Source organism: Prionailurus viverrinus, chromosome A2 (genome assembly GCF_022837055.1).
Source record: "Prionailurus viverrinus isolate Anna chromosome A2, UM_Priviv_1.0, whole genome shotgun sequence".
In the NCBI taxonomy this organism is placed as follows: domain Eukaryota; kingdom Metazoa; phylum Chordata; class Mammalia; order Carnivora; family Felidae; genus Prionailurus; species Prionailurus viverrinus.
Window position 1 is genome coordinate 2343671 of NC_062562.1, and position 15101 is coordinate 2358771.

Consider the following 15101-nt stretch of genomic DNA (forward strand, 5'->3'; position numbering starts at 1 on the left):
AATCTCCCCGCAGCTGCTTGGCCCCGCCCCAGGCCCCGCCCCTCCCGGCGACTTTCTCCCATTGGCCTCTTCGTACGTCGCCCGCTCTGCCATTGGCTGAGCCTACGTCCTCCGCCCGCCCCCGCCGCCGGCCCCTCTTCGGGCCTTTCCGCGCGGGCGGGGACGGAGCGGGGCGGAGCCGCGGGGCGGGGCGATGGGGGCGGGGCGGTGGGGGCGGGGCCGAGCTTCCCGCCCCGCCCCGCCCCGCCCGTCCAGTCCCTTCTCAGTCCTCCCGCGCGAGTCCCGCGGCCGCCGCAACGGCCCCTCCGGAGCGGCCTTACGGAGCCTCGACGGTCGGACCGACGGACAGGACCCGGAGAGTAGGTGAGCGAGCGATGCCGCGGCGCTCCGCACCTCGGGGGCCGTCTGGACGCCCTGTCTGTGTCGCCCCCATGCCCCTGCTCCTCCTGTCTGTATTCCTGCCTCGGTTTCTTCCTTTCCTTCGGTGTCCCTGTCACTCTGACTGTGTGGGGTAGGGGGAGGCAGACTGGGTGAACTGCCCTCCCTACCGTGGGGCTGTGCTCTGAGTCCAGCGTCCCCTCACCCGCATGGGGACTCTGATGGACTCTGCCCCTTCCACAGTGCAGGGTGCCAGGCGCTACGGCCAGATTCCAGAGTCGGGAGGGCATTCCAGTGGTGGACAGCCTGGCCACAGGTGTGACGATGGGCATGCGTGTGGCTTCTGACTGGTCCAGGCAGCTGAAAGAGTCATGGCCAGGCCCACCCAGACTGGCCACCTGGGAGCTCCTCAGTGCCCTGAAGCTTTGGCCTCAGTTTTGTCAGCTGTGAATTGGGACTGTGGCTGCCAAGGTAATTGGCAAGTGACCTGACACATATCCGCACGCATCACCGCCTCCTCTATCCTGGGGGCGTTCTCCTGGAGGAGGTTCAGTCGCAGCTGTAAACAGGCCTCCGAGGTTGCTTCCTGAGCATACCTGAGCCCAGCTTGGGGAGCTGAATGCCCGGGAGGGGGGGCACAGTGGGGTGAGGGCAGTTCAGCCTAGTGGTCGTAGGGTCTGGACCTTGGAATCAGAGGGAGAAGTTCTCGATCTGCCACTCACCTTGGTATCAGAAACCAGTGATTGGGTTCTCTGAGCCTCAGTTTCCTGTCTGTAAAGTGGGACGGACCACAGTTCCCTGGGGGAGAGGGCTGCTTCCAGGATTAAATGCAGGAATGTGTCTCCTCCTGGCCCTCCCTCTCTCCCCTTCACTCATTCGCTCTGCTCCAGCCTTACCAACCTCCACGTTCCTCCAACACTCCAGACGGGGCCCTGCCCCGGGGTCTCTGCCCCGGGGTCTCTGCCCGGGCTGTTCCTTCACCGCTATGCCGGGTCCACGGGCACCAATTTTAACGTTTTTTATTTATTTTTGGGACAGAGAGAGACAGAGCATGAACGGGCGAGGGGCAGAGAGAGAGGGAGACACAGAATCGGAAACAGGCTCCAGGCTCCGAGCCATCAGCCCAGAGCCCGACGCGGGGCTCGAACTCACGGACCGCGAGATCGTGACCTGGCTGAAGTCGGACGTTTAACCGACTGCGCCACCCAGGCGCCCCTCACGGGCACCAATTTTAAAACATAACAAGTTGCCTAGATGGGCTGGGCCAGGGGACTGCCAGGCAAGGGCTGGGCAGCTGGGAGGAGCCTAGAGGGGCCGGCCCAGGGACGCTGTACCTATGGAAACCGGAACAAAGCCCCAGCCACACAAACACCTGGGCTGTGCTTTTCCCACTCGACAGGCCTGGTGGTCTGGGATGCTGGTGGTGGGTGAGTGCCCAGACCCCTGGGGTGGGTGGGGGGGAGTGCTCGCGGGGGGGGGGGGGGCTTGAACCCTGCTCTGATGAAGGCGGGAGGTCCTTAAGCCAATAGATGAGTCAGACAGGTGCAGATTGGAGGCCCCGTGACGTCCCCTCTGGCTGTGTGGCCTTGGGCAGGTCAGATGCCCCTCTGAACCTGTTTCCTCATCTGAGGCCTGGGGAGGAGGGGGGCCTTTCGTTGCTTGGTGATCCCATGTGGTGGGGTTTCAGAGGCTTCAGTGCCCCTGTCTGTCCCATGGGGCCAGGAGGGGGTACAGCTCCAGCTGCGGTGGCGGAAAGGTCCCCGCCCAGAGGCAGATGCTGAATAATGACTGGAGGTTGTCTGGGTGCAGCCCCAGGGGTTAGAGACCTAGAGGTGGGGTCCTAGAGTTGGACAGGCCAGGACCAGGTACCGGGGCACCTCCCCTGGGCCCCCCACCACGAGATAACTCCCTGGGATCCCCCGCCTGAGCTTTCCTGGGAGCTCCTCTGGCTGAGCCCTTGGGATCTCCTAAGGCCCCATTCTCCAGGCCTCGATTTCCACTGCTATCCAGTGGGGTAGTGGAATGTGGGGAACATTTACCTGGGGGCGCCCCCCTCCAGAGGGGCTCGTGCTGTACTGCTATGGGACCTTGGGCTGCCTCTGTCTCTCTCTGTGGGCCTTAGTTTCCCTGGCTGGACAGTGAGGACCTCGTGTGAGCTCTTGGACTTTATCCCTCCCTGGTGCTGGGAGGTCATTTATTCATTCGACAGGTTCTGAACACCTGCTGGGAGCCACAGCCTGGTGCAGGGCGCCGAGGACCCAGCACCGACCAAGGCCGAGCCGGTGCCCTCCCTCGCTTGGCTCTCAGATCGGACTTGGGGGATATGGGTGTTCATCCATCCAGAAATACCCTCATGCTGATGGGGAGTTGTGAGAGCAGGATCCTGGGGGGGGGGGGGGGCCCTGGGCCCAGGGGCCCAGCTCAGGCTGTGAAGAGGGGAGGTGGGGCTGCGTCCACATTCCTGCCACAGGACCCTGAAACCTCCTCCACTTGCTGCTAAACACCTGCTTGGCCCGAGCCCCAGCCCGGCCTGGCCTTTCCTGCAGAGGGTGGGTTGTGGTCTCCCGACACTCTTGCTTGGCCCCCAAGCTCCGCTTCAGCGGAAATCGGGCTCCTGCTGCTGCCAGCAGGTGGCCAAACCCCGCCCGTCCTTGGGGAGGCCACTCGAAGGCTCTGGAGAACCCGCTTTGAAAACCGTGGGTGCCCCAGGCCCCTCAGACCAGAGATTCCTTTCTTCCTCTTGCCTTACTTAAAACGGGCACAGAGTGTGAGGTCCGAGCGACGGTTGGTCAGAGCCCGACGCACTGGGTGCCCTCGTGTTGGCAGCGGGTATCGTGCGGGAACAGGGACGGCGGGGGCATTTGCTGCTGTGGACAGAGGCCTGGGGCCCCCGAGGCCACCGTGGGCCACCGCAGCCGGGGCTCGGAGACGTGGGGTGGAGTGGCGGCCTGGCCCTGCTGAGCTGGCTCATCAATTATTGACACCCTTTGTGTGGGACATAAAGAATTCATGTGGTGGGGACAGGGTGCCCGTGGACCAGGGGCCGGCGGCAGCTGGCTCGTCCCAGCCCGCGGGAGTCACTTGCCACCCGGTCAGGAATTTCACGGTCGGGTTGTTAAACACAGCCATTATGAAAAGCGACAGACTGTGACCCTACAGTTCAATACATTATGTTTTAATAATGTTTATTCTAATGGAGGTGTAGAATATTATTTGGCCATAAAAAGGAGCGAGGCGCCCACCCCCGCCGCCCCGCGGACGGGCCCCAAACATACGACGCTCAGGGAGGGAAGCAGACACGAGAGGCCACGCGGGGCGTGAGTCCGCATGTGTGAAACGTCCAGAACAGGCTCCTCCACGGACAGGAAGGGGTTTCGTGGGGGCCAGGGATGGGGGGGGGGGTGACTGCCGATGGGGATGGGGCTTCTTTTTAGGGTGATGGAATGTTCTGGAATTCGTGGTGATGGTTCCACAACTCTATGAAGGTATCAAAGCCGCTGAGTTTTACACTTTATTTTTTTTTTTAAGTTAATTTATTTATTTTGAGAGAGAGAGAGAAAACAAGCAGGGGGTGGGGCGGGGAGGCATCTGGGTGGCTCAGCGGTTGAGCGTCCGACTTCGGCTCAGGTCACGATCTCACAGTTCGTGGGTTCAAGCCCCGCGTCGGGCTCTGTGCTGACAGCTCAGAGCCTGGAGCCTGCTTCGGATGCTGTGTCTCCCTCTCTGCCCCTCTCCCACTGGCTCTCTCTCTCTCTCTCTCAAAAATAAATTTAAAAAAAAATGAAAAAGAAAACAACCAGGGGAGAGACAGAGAATCCCAAGCAGGCTCCACACTGTCATTGCAGAGCCCGACGTGGGGCTCGATCCCACGAACTGTGAGATCGCCACCTGAGCCGAAATCAAGAGGTGGTAGTTTCCCTTACTGAACCACCCAGGTGCCCCTCAGTTGTACGCTTTAAGAGGGCAAAGTTTGGGGCCCCTGGCTGGTTCAGTCCGCAGAGCGTGTGACTCTTGATCTTGGGGTCGTGAGTCTGAGCCCCACGTTGGGCGTAGAGATTACTAAAAAAAATAAATAAACCTCAAAAACTAAAGGGCGGATTTTATGGTAGGTGAATCGTATGTGGATAAAACTTACAAAAAGCAAAGTCATAAATAGTCATAAATCGTAACTTTCTAATTATTCTCCCGTCTCTTACTATAATCTGCGCTCTTGAAGCCACGCTTATCTGCCGTATGTGTTTGGGGGAAACGGTGAGCCCCCAAGTTCGCCCAGGTCGCGGCGGAAGCTTGAAATTGGCCACGGTGGGGAAATTTACACCACGGAAATTGGCAACCACCACGGAAATTGGCAACCACCACAGATCGGGGTGGGATTTATTGTTCTGTTGGTCGTCTAGACCCGAGGTTGGCCAACTTTTTCCACGAAGGGCCCAGTAGTAAGTATTTTCGGCTTCTTACGCCGTTCGGGCGCGTCCCATGTATTCGCGGCTGCCGTTAGAGCGTGAAGACAGCCATAGGGAGCAGGGGAGCCCGTGGCTGCGGCCGTGTGCCAATAAAACTTTATTGATACAAACAGGCGGTGGTTTGCCTCGGTTTGCCACCTCCCGGTCTGACTCAAGAAAGCGGCGCCGAACAAACTGTCGATGAGGAAAATTAAACTTAAGAAAGTGTCGCATCTGCGGCTGTGTCCTTGTGGGTAGCCCCAAAGCCCCGAGGAGGCAGTCTCCTCCCCCTGTTGGAAAGCGACCGTCGGATTCGGCCCGGAACTTGCTCTCCCTGCTGATGGATGCGTGGAGTCCGCGTTCTCCTGTTTCACGCTCGTCTGGCTCGTTCGTGTGCAGGCACACGTCAGAGGCCACCCGTGCCGGCCCCGCACGTGTTTGCCAAGCACGCCCCTGGTTTCGCTACCGAAACCAGTTTGGCAAAACCCATCGGGAGCATTTGGTGAGACTCGATGGGCTCCGCAGAGCCGGTATAGTTTACTGTGTTTGCAAATCGTGGGACGCACGTCCTTCATGTGGGGAGAAACATACGGGGGCACGTTTGTTTCTTCTGGAAAGCTGGTAACGGGTACGAAGTTTTCAGCGCGCGGCGAATGGGATGTCGCCTTCGCGGGGCACCTGTGGGGCAGTGAGGACGCCGGAAAGTTGGATCTCCTGCCCTGGGGCATCCCTGTCCCCCGCCCCCCACCTCCACATCCCTGTCGTCCCCCCCGCCCAGGGTGTCGAACCAGAAACGTGTGGGGGCTGAGGGGCCCCCCGCAGTGGGACTGTGCCCTGGGCATGTGTGGGTGGGTCGTAGCGAGCCCAGGTTGGACGGGGGAGACCAGGGGTGAATGGTTTGCCGCGTCAGGGAGAGCCTCTCGGAGCGGGGGGTTCTCGAAGCTGAGAAGGCCCCCTACCCCCAACCCGGAGGCGCCGCACACGCAGGGGCGGCCAGGGCATGGGCGAGGCGGGAACCGACTGAGCCCCGGGGAGACTGGTGGACGGGGTCGTGGCCCGAGTGAGGGGGAGGTTGGCCCGGCTCCTGAGTTTGGGAACCGAGGGGATCAGACAGAACAGGGGCCACTGCGGGGGACGGGTGTGTGCCCTGCACCTGCCCAGGGAGGCTCAGGTACAGTCCTGCCTCCGACCTTTGCGTCTGCAGGTTCAAGGTCAGCGTCGGTGGCCAGTGTGCAGGGCGTTTGGAGTGTCCATACTGGGGACGAGGGCAAAGCTTGGAGTCCAAAAGACAAAGTGGGGTTGGCAGAGGAGGACTGGGCTCTAGAGAGCTGGGGCAGGGCAAGAGGCAACAGAGCCAAGGACTCTGTACCTGGACACCCATTTCATAGATAGGAAAGCTGCCCCCAAGGGCATGGGGCCTGTGTGGAGTCCCAGTGGGGAGGGGTCGGGGCTGTGGGAGGACCTGGACAGTGGCCTTCACTCTCCTCACTGCTCCTCTAACACACCAGGCACAGTCCTGCCCCAGGGCCTTTGCACTAGCTATGTCCTCTGCCTGGCTCACCTTCCCCCCAGACCTTGTCCTTCCAGGTCCCAGTTCCAGCAGCTCCACCTCTAGAGAGGCTTTCCTGACTACCCTGGCCAAGGTCACCTGCTGTCCCTGGCTGTCACCACCCCCTTGGCCCCTCTCCCTCTCTGAAATTACCCTGTTTGTTTTGTGTTCACTGGGTTCTGGTGTCTCTGCCTTCCGGCAAAGGAGATGCCTCTTGGGGGCCTTTTTGGAGATTTGGAGGGCTTTCTTTTTGCTTGTGATGATAACAGGATGTTCTGGCACTGGGGGGGGGGGGTGGACAGGGACCAGAGACACGAGGCAGCCAGCCACGTGCCTGGAGCAGCCCCTGGGCCCCCACTTCCTAACGTTCTGCCAAAAACCTAAACCACTGAGTGGGGTTTTGCACACTTTTATTTTATTTTTTAACTTAAAAAATTTTTTTTAAGTTTATTTATTTATTTTGAGAGAGAGAGAGAGAGAGAGGAAGAGAGAACGACTGGGGGAGGGGCAGAGAGAAGGAGAGAGAGAATCCCAAGCAGGTGCCACTGTGCCATCGTGCAGCCTGACTTGGAGCTCGATGTCACAAACCCGTGAGATCCGTGACCTGGGCCGAAACCAAGAGTTGGATGCTTAACCGACTGAGCCAGCCAGGCACCTGGTGGGGGCGCTCTCTGATGGGAATTTGTAGCTACAAGGTCACCGCGACGCCCCCTATGCCAACCTGTCCTCAAGTGCGGGGGCCTGACCTTGCCAGGAGGGAATCCTTTCCGATCAGCCACGTATCCGCGGGTGCCCGCCGTGTGCCTGGCAAGGTGGAAGTGATTTACAGATCTCAACTCGAGCCACCCTTTTATTGTGCCACAATGTGGGCCAAATCCTGATAAATTTATTTAACATTTTAAAAGTGAGGCCTAAAATGTATACAGGAAGGGGCACAGAGGTGTAAAATATATACACTTTATATATATATATAGGAAGTGTTTGGCTTGAGGAGATGTAATCCTCATATAAAATTCACTGCTTTAAAGTGTTCAACTTCCAGAATATTCCCTCTCCCCAAAATGAAGCCCCATCCGCATCAGCCATCACCCCCTCCCCAGCCCCTGGCAACCACGAGCCCCCTTCCCATCCCTGGACAAGCCGGTTCTGGGCGTTTCACACCCGCGGACTCACAGCCCGTGTGGCCTCTCGTGTCGGGTCCCCTCCCTGAGCGGCGTGTGTTCGGGTCCGTCCGCGGGCGCCTCGCTCCTGCTCGCGGCCGAGTGACGTTCCAGGGCAATATTCCAGCATGCTGCGGACACGCCCTGTTTGTCCCTTCACCCACTGGCGGCCACTTGGGTTGACGCCACTCCTTGGCCACGTGAACCGCGCTGCCGTGCGCGTGCGCGGTCTGCATGGCTCTCCGTTCCCACGTCTTCTGGGCAGATGCCTGGGAGCGGAATTGCTGGGTCCTGGGGGTAAGTCTATGGGTGTTTGAGGAGCTGCCGGAAAACCGGTTTACACAGCAGCTGCCCCGTTTCCCACTCCCACCAGCCGTGTCCGAGGGCCGTGGTGTCTCCGCACCCTTGCTGATGCTTGCCGTTGTCCGTTGCTGCGACGGCCGCCATCCTGGCGGGGAGGTGGGGGGTGGGGGGTGGGTGAAGTCATCGTGATTTCCCGACTGGCCAATGATGCTGAGCATCTTTTCAGCTGCTGGCTGGCCATTTATGGATCATTCTTTGGAGAAAGGTTACAGGTGTGTGTGTGTGTGTGTGTGTGTGTGTGTGATCGAGATCTAATTCACGTAACCATAGAACTTACCCTTTCAAAGTGTGCAGCTTGCCGGGTTGCAGCATAATCACAGAGTCGCACAACCACAGAAGCCTGATGGCTTTTTACACTTGTACAAACATTTTGTACAGAACATGGGATGTTCCACACCCCTTCCCTGATCCGTCTGCCTCAGGCTGCCTGCCACCTTTATCGCAATGTTTCATAGACTTATTTATGTCAAAAAGATTTTGTTTTTAACTAATCTCTACACCCAAGGTGGGGCTCGAACTCACGACCCCAAGATCAAGAGTCGCACGCTCTCCCGACTGAGCCAGCTGGGTGCCCCCCCCCAAAGTATTTTGTGAGTGACAAGGTGGCTTGGCTCTAGAAGGCTGGAACCCCCCGGAAGGCAGGGACGGGAGCTCTTTTGGTCATTCCAGTAAACCCAGTGCCTGGGACACAGTTGGTGCTCCATAAATGCTCATACAGTGACCGAGTGAATGGTCCAGCCATGCCCTTGATCCTTTAGCAGGCTTTTTCAGCTTTGAGGACAGTGGGGTGCCCTGGCATTTGGTGATCAGGGACTGTGGACACTTGACCGTCTGGTCCCCGAGCCCCTCGGCAGTCCCTGGGAAGGCCCCGCCCCAGAAGGGCTGATGTGGCCGTCTGGCCGCCTCCTGGCTTGCCCGCCCTCAGACCTGGGTGAGTGCACAGGAAGGAAGGAAGGCCGGGGTCTATTTTAGTCTGTGGCCCGCTCCCCCGGGACAGTAGTCATCTCCCTGTCTGGCTGCGTGGATGGGGGGTTCCTGGCAGAACAATGGGTCGGGGATGGGGGGGTCACGCAGCTGGGCTGGCCCAGGTGTCAGTGGGTCTGGGGACTGGCCGGAGGGGTTAGGAGTGTGGAGGCCGAGAGGGAGGCTCCCTTTTCCTTCTGGGCTTAGGAGGGAGGTCCTGCTGAGGGCCCAGCTCCCCTCCCGGCACATCCCACCTCAGGACTTGGCAGATTGGAGAGCCAAGGCCCAGAGACGGATGGAATCCTCCCGAGGGTCACACAGCGACTGAGATAGGCCGAAAGACCAGGGCTCCAGGGCACTTAGGGTCAGGTACCTTGACCTCATCCCTGGACCCAGGGAAAGGCCTTTTCCTCTCCGAGCCTCAGTTTGTTCATCTGTAAGCTGGGGAGACTGGACTCGGGACCTTGGGGTTTCTTCTCGTTTGCGTTCGTGGACATCCTTTCCCCCATGCATTCAACGAACGCTTGCGGGGTGCCCGCTGTGTACCAGGCCCCGGGCTGACTGCTGGAGGCACGGTGTGGACAAGGGAGACCCAGTCCCTGCCTGCACCGTCAGGCCAGGGAGATGAGCAATGAAACCAAAGCGTGCGAGGCCAAAATGGAGCACGCCAGGGTGCCATGGGAGCCGCCAGGCACCTGGCCCAGCCTGGGACATCCAGGAAGCCTTCCAGGAGGAGGTGACTGTGACACTGAGATTTGGATGAGCAGTTTACAGGATGAGTAATAGGGAGAGGAGGGGCCCCGGTAGAGGGAACAGGACAGAACATTCTAGAGAAACGGGTGGGAGGCATCGGGGAGGCACGGGCACCCCTTGTGCCAAGCCGCTCTTTTTCCAGAGAGTCCGACAGAGAAGTAGGTGTGTGCATTCAGGGAGCTTGAATGGCAGAATTCTAGGCCGTGGCATCCAGCTTCTGGCCCAAGGGAAGCTCGCAGCCTGGGGGGGTGGGTGGGAGTGGGGCATTGGATTGGCCACAACCTTCTGCCCTAGGACAGAGTTAGTTCTATCTTCCCCATTTTACAGATGGGGAAACTGAGGCACGGGGCGGTTATGTTGCTTGGCTAAGCGGTCAGGCCCCAGGGGGCTGGATCTGTGGCTGACACAGCTCCTGGCGCCCGAGAAACTCGGGTGATCTGCAGGCGTCAAGCGGGGAAGGCGGAGGAAGTTAGGCACGCAGAGGCGGGCGGTCAAGGGTATTGCTGTGTGGCCCTGGGGCAGTGGCTCAGGCTCTCTGAGCCTGTGTCATTTCTTCAGCAAACTGGCAGCCAGCCTAATTAATACCCGGCGGATATGAGGAAACGGTCACACGCTGCCGGCTCAGGGCCTGCCCCGTGGTGCTGAGTCAGCAGCACCCCTGCTCTGGCCCAGGCCCGCGTAGCCCCGGGGTCTGGTGACTGGTGTGGGGGGCAGGGAAGGTGGTCCAGTCCTCGCCGTGGCCACCCTGACCTCTGAGGGCAGCGCAGGCGGAGGGGACTTCTCCCGGGGTGTGAGCTCGCACAAAGATGGTCTTTGTGGGGGCTCTGGGCTGAGTTGGCACCCACGGGGCATTCCTGGTCCGGCGGGCCTGGGGCTGGGGTGGGGGTGGCTTCGACCAGGGCCTGGGGCGAGGGGTGAGGGCTGGAGGCGGCTCTCAGGCTCGCCTCATTCATTTTTCTGGAGTCTCCAAGGACACAGCAGGTAAGGAATCAGGCCCCTTCCCTCCCCCGTGGGCTGGGGTGACACAGGACGGTTGGGGAGTGAAGCCCGGGGCAGGGGCGGAGCAGTGATGGGGGACGGAGGGGCACTGTGTGGCCCAGAGGCCGTGCCTCACCGTGGGTTTGTTCGGGGATGGCTTCCTAGAGGAGACAGTATCGAAGCTGAGCTGAGGGATGAAACTTCGAGAAGAGGCCGGGGCTCAGGGGCCAGGGCTTTGGGGGATGAATAGGAGTTTACCGGCAAAGATGCCGGGATCTGAATGGGGTGTGGGGCTTGGTCCTGGGACCCACGTCCTCAGAAGAAAAGGGTCCGTGCCCAGATGTGCAGCTTAGGAAGATTCTGGCACTATAGGAAGGAGGCGGCTGGAGAGAGGCTCCGGAGCTTGGGGAATCCAGTAGTCTGACACGGAGACAGGTCCCTGGACTGCCACGCCCCTTGCCACTGTCCCAGCCCAGGAAGGGTGGGAGCTGTCACAGGTCAGTGCTTCCATATCACAGGCGGCGTCGTTGGAGCAATGTTTCTAGAAACCTCACTCGTGACCCCCCCCAGGCCCCACAGCCCAGGATGCTGCCCACGCCGGAGGCGGGCCTCGGGCCGTCTGCTGTAAAGGCACAGGGCCAGTAAGCCTGCGGGATTGGGAACAACTGGGCTCCGCCACTCTGAACAGCTGGGGCCTGGGACCCGTCTCACTGCACTGCAGGATGGGGGCGGGGAATGCCCGGCGGGACTTCAGGGGCTTGGAATCCACCTGTCCTAACGCACCGTGAGGTCCTCCTCAACCCCGCGGCAAGGCTGGTGGTGGGCCCGCAAGCGGCGGCCTTCAGAACATCCTGCCCAGATGTCACCCTCCTTCCTTTTATTTTTATTTTTATTTTTTATTTTTTATTTTTTAGAGAGTGGGGAAAGGGTGTGAGAGAGAGAGGATCTTTCTCCGCTCGGCACGGAGCCTCGGGTGGGGCTCGATCCCCCGACCCGGAGACCATGACCTGAGCCCAAACGAAGAAGTCACTCGACCGACCGTGCCACCCAGGTGCCCCGGGCATCAGAGTCTTGAGCTCAAGCCCCGCCTTGGGCACAGAGCTTCCTTAAACAGAGAAAACAGCCCGCCTCCGGGCCTGAAGCTCTGTCGGCCCGGGCAGTGCCCCTCCGCCTGCTTTGTCACCTGTCGCTTCCTCCGGGAGGCCTGCCTGTGCCCGGCAGCTCTGGGGAGCCCACACCGTGGCATCGCGTGGCTCCCGGTCGCGGCCGATGTGCCCCGCCCTGCACCCAGTCGTGTGCCTCGCACTGGGCTCGTGGGTTGGGCAGGCTCGGGCCCATTTCACAGACTGGGATGACGCGGTAGCACCCCAAAGGGGCCCTCCGGGAAGGTCCCCGGAATTGACGGGCCGCGGGGACTGACGACCCTCTGCCTCTCCCCCTGGCAGGGCGGATGGACACGTTCAGCACCAAGAGCCTGGCCCTGCAGGCGCAGAAGAAGCTGCTGGGCAAGATGGCGTCCAAGGCCACGGTGGCCGTGTTCATCGATGACGCGAGCGGCGAGGTGCTGGACGAGCTGTACCGCGCCACCAAGGAGTTCACCCGCAGCCGCAAGGAGGCCCAGAGGATGGTCAAGAACCTGGTCAAGGTGGCCGTGAAGCTGGGCGTCCTGCTCCGCGGCGGCCAGCTGGGCGGCGAGGAGCTGGCGCTGCTGCAGCGCTTCCGCCAGGGGGCGCGCCGCCTCGCCATGACGGCCGTGAGCTTCCACCAGGTGGACTTCACCTTCGACCGGCGCGTGCTGGCCGCCGGCCTGCACGAGTGCCGGGACCTGCTGCACCAGGCCGTGGGCGCGCACCTGACCGCCAAGTCCCACGGCCGCATCAACCACGTCTTCGGCCACTTGGCCGACTGCGACTTTCTGGCCGCGCTCTACGGCCCCACCGAGCCCTACCGCTCACACCTGCGCCGGATCTGCGAGGGCCTCACCCGGATGCTGGACGAGGACAGCATATGACCTCCGGCCCGGGGTTTCCTGAGGGGGGAGGGGGGTGGGGGTCGTTCTAGAACCTCTTTTCTCCCGCCCGATTCTGGCCAAATCCCCGGGACGGGCGCCCGTCCCCCCGAGAGGATGCTGATCCGTTGGAGGCAGCGGTTTTAAGGACTCTCCTCCCGCACCGTCTCAACAGAAGAGCTCAGCCTGCGGGGGCGCGGCCTCCCCACGCACCCCGAGGCTGCTGCCCACCCAGGCCTGCCTGACCTGACCCCCAGCACCCCTACACTCCCTCGATGCTTCTGAAGGCTGGCACCTGCCACCTCGTCATGTTAACGATGTTGCCTGTTCCTTCCGACAGGGTCGTGGTGAACGGGAAGAAAGGGAGTGTTGTGGGGGTGAGCTGCAGCTCCCCAAATTCTTTGGTTGAAGTTCTAGCCCCCAGAACCTCTGAATGCACCCTTGTTTGGAAATAGGGTCCTCGCCGATGGAATCAGTTGAGGTCACGCTGGAGTGGGGGTGGGCCCCTGGTGCAGCATGACTGGCGTCCTCGTAAGGGGACATTCAGACAGAGAAGGCCGTGTGAAGGTGGGGGCAGACTCTGGATGGCTGTGTCTACCAGCCAGGACTGCCAGCAGCCTCCAGAAGCTGGGAGAGCCGCCTGAACGGCCTTCGGAAGGAACCAGCCCAAGGGACACCTTGACTGCAGACTCCCGCCTCCGCCTCCAGGGCTAGGAGGGCACAGATTCCCGCTCTTGCCCTGGGGGTCGAGCGCAGGGAGCCAGGAGAGCGCTGGGGTGGGGGCTGTGGGCGAGGATGCCTCCATTTGGTTGGGATCGCTGCCCTGACTCCCACGCGGGAGGGGACGGAGTGTGCCCCTTGCTTGGGGCTCAAGGGTCTTTCCCAAGACCTCCGAGAGCAAAGCTCGGCCAATTTTGGCTTTGGCGACACCCCCGGAAGACGCGCCACTCTCACCTCGGGGCACAGATGGGCACGTGGGGTGTGGGAGTGAATCTGTGACTTGTGTGTCGGAAGGGGACACGCGTTTTAACAGGCCGCAGAACGCTCTACAGGCCAGTCCCCTGACGCGCCGGGAAGGTGACTCTGGGCGCCCGCGGGGACGGGGAAAATGACGTCCCCTGACCGTTTTTGGCAGAGCCAGGTCTGTTGGGCGAAGCCTTCACACGGGAGGCCTGCAGGCCTTTTTAGGCCAGAAGATGGGTTTGGTTGACTCCGTCCGTCGTTCGAGACGTTTGGCATTAGTTAAAAACAAGGAAGTTACACGTACCAATCTAGGTTTGGAGTTTTCTCGAAAACTTGGCCTGAGCCTGCACTGCCTGCTGGTGAGGCTGCATGGATGGGCGCGGCCCCCCTGGCCTGCCACAGTCCCCACCTGGCCCTTTCGCCCACCCCACCCCCCACCCCGGCCTGCTGCAACAGCCCACAAGCCATTACGGCCCCCGATGCAGGGTGGCCTTTCTGTGGTTTTTCCCTGAAAAAGCCCAAGGTCTCATGCCCAAGAGCCACTGCTCCCACCTCTGCCCCAGCCCTCGAAGGCAAACCTGTCCTCCCATCTTCCGTCGGGAGACCGTTCGCATTCAGGAAGGGACGCGCATTCTGAGTACCCGAGAAGCCCCCCATGAGCACCTTTGTCCTCGGCTTTGCACGCGGACTCCATCAACCAACGTGCATAACGCTTTGTACTTGTGCCCTGCTGGGCTGTCCAGCCTGCCTGGACTCTTTCCATAAATCTGAGATTTAATTTAGAAAAACCAAAGAGCACGACACGGCTCTCCAAATAAAAGCACACATCTTCGGTCGGCATTATGTGCAACTGGCGACTGAATCGCTGGGGCTGACAGCTTTCTCCTGTCCTCCCGGGGCTCGGGGCTTTTGCCTTTCAAGTCGAGCTTGCGTGTAACGTCACCCGCCCGTGGGCCTCGCCGACGGGTTCCCTTTCCGCTCCAGCGGGCGCCGGGACAGACCAGCGGGCACGCACAGCTCGTCCTGTATGGCTCGGTCGGGTTCGGCCCCTCATCACGACCACAGCCCCCGGGGCCAGCGTGGCGTCCTTTGCGGGTTTGCCCGAAAGCTACAAGGGGATGCCCCCACGTGGCTGGGCGGGGGGCGAGGAGGCGCCAGTTTGTGTCCAGATGTCCTGCCGCGTCCCGGGGCTCTGCATCCTTGAGGACGCCCAGGGATTCAGACGTGCTCAGTGGTTCCGGGCCGACCGTGGAAGCATCTGTCCCTCCTGCCGGGGTCCAGCCCACGTGACCCTCAGCGGCCCCGGGGGCCGCGTCCCTTCTGCCAGTTTCCGGCTGCCTTGTTTCTGCAGGAGGCCCCGGACAGCCATCCACCTCCGGGGGCCTGTTGAGAATCACTTGGTTTTTCAGTCCATCGAGCCTCACAGCCAGGAGTGGCAGAGGCTCGCGGCCCTCACCGGAGTCGCTGTGACACCCACAGGTCCCTGTGCTTACCAGACCTCAAAGTCCATCCATTCTTGGGTCAAGTGGGCCCCCCGAAGTCCC

General features: G+C 61.0%; 1 protein-coding gene across 3 annotated transcripts; it reads left to right on the top strand.

The window, feature by feature from the left end:
- The first annotated feature begins 256 nt into the window (after window positions 1–256).
- On the top strand, window positions 257–14397 carry TNFAIP8L1 (TNF alpha induced protein 8 like 1). Of its 3 annotated transcripts, none has more exons than XM_047845084.1 (3): window positions 260–363; window positions 622–849; window positions 12032–14397. In XM_047845084.1, exons 2-3 carry the CDS (start codon window positions 750–752, stop codon window positions 12595–12597), a joined length of 666 nt encoding a protein of 221 aa, XP_047701040.1. In that variant the 5' UTR covers window positions 260–363; window positions 622–749; the 3' UTR covers window positions 12598–14397. The 3 variants fall into 3 exon arrangements, with proteins under 3 accessions (XP_047701041.1, XP_047701040.1, XP_047701043.1); XM_047845087.1 differs by lacking the exon at window positions 260–363 and adding an exon at window positions 10959–11083 and having other exon boundaries at window positions 770–849; XM_047845085.1 differs by lacking the exon at window positions 622–849 and having other exon boundaries at window positions 257–363.
- The last annotated feature ends 704 nt before the right edge of the window (window positions 14398–15101 follow it).

Bases quoted from the DNA above. Each gene is read 5' to 3' on its own strand.
- TNFAIP8L1 (XM_047845084.1), top strand. From the start codon at position 750: ATGGCCAGGCCCACCCAGACTGGCCACCTGGGAGCTCCTCAGTGCCCT. The intron at 850-12,031 runs GTAATTGGCAAG...TCCCCCTGGCAG, and splicing joins TTGGGACTGTGGCTGCCAAG to GGCGGATGGACACGTTCAGC.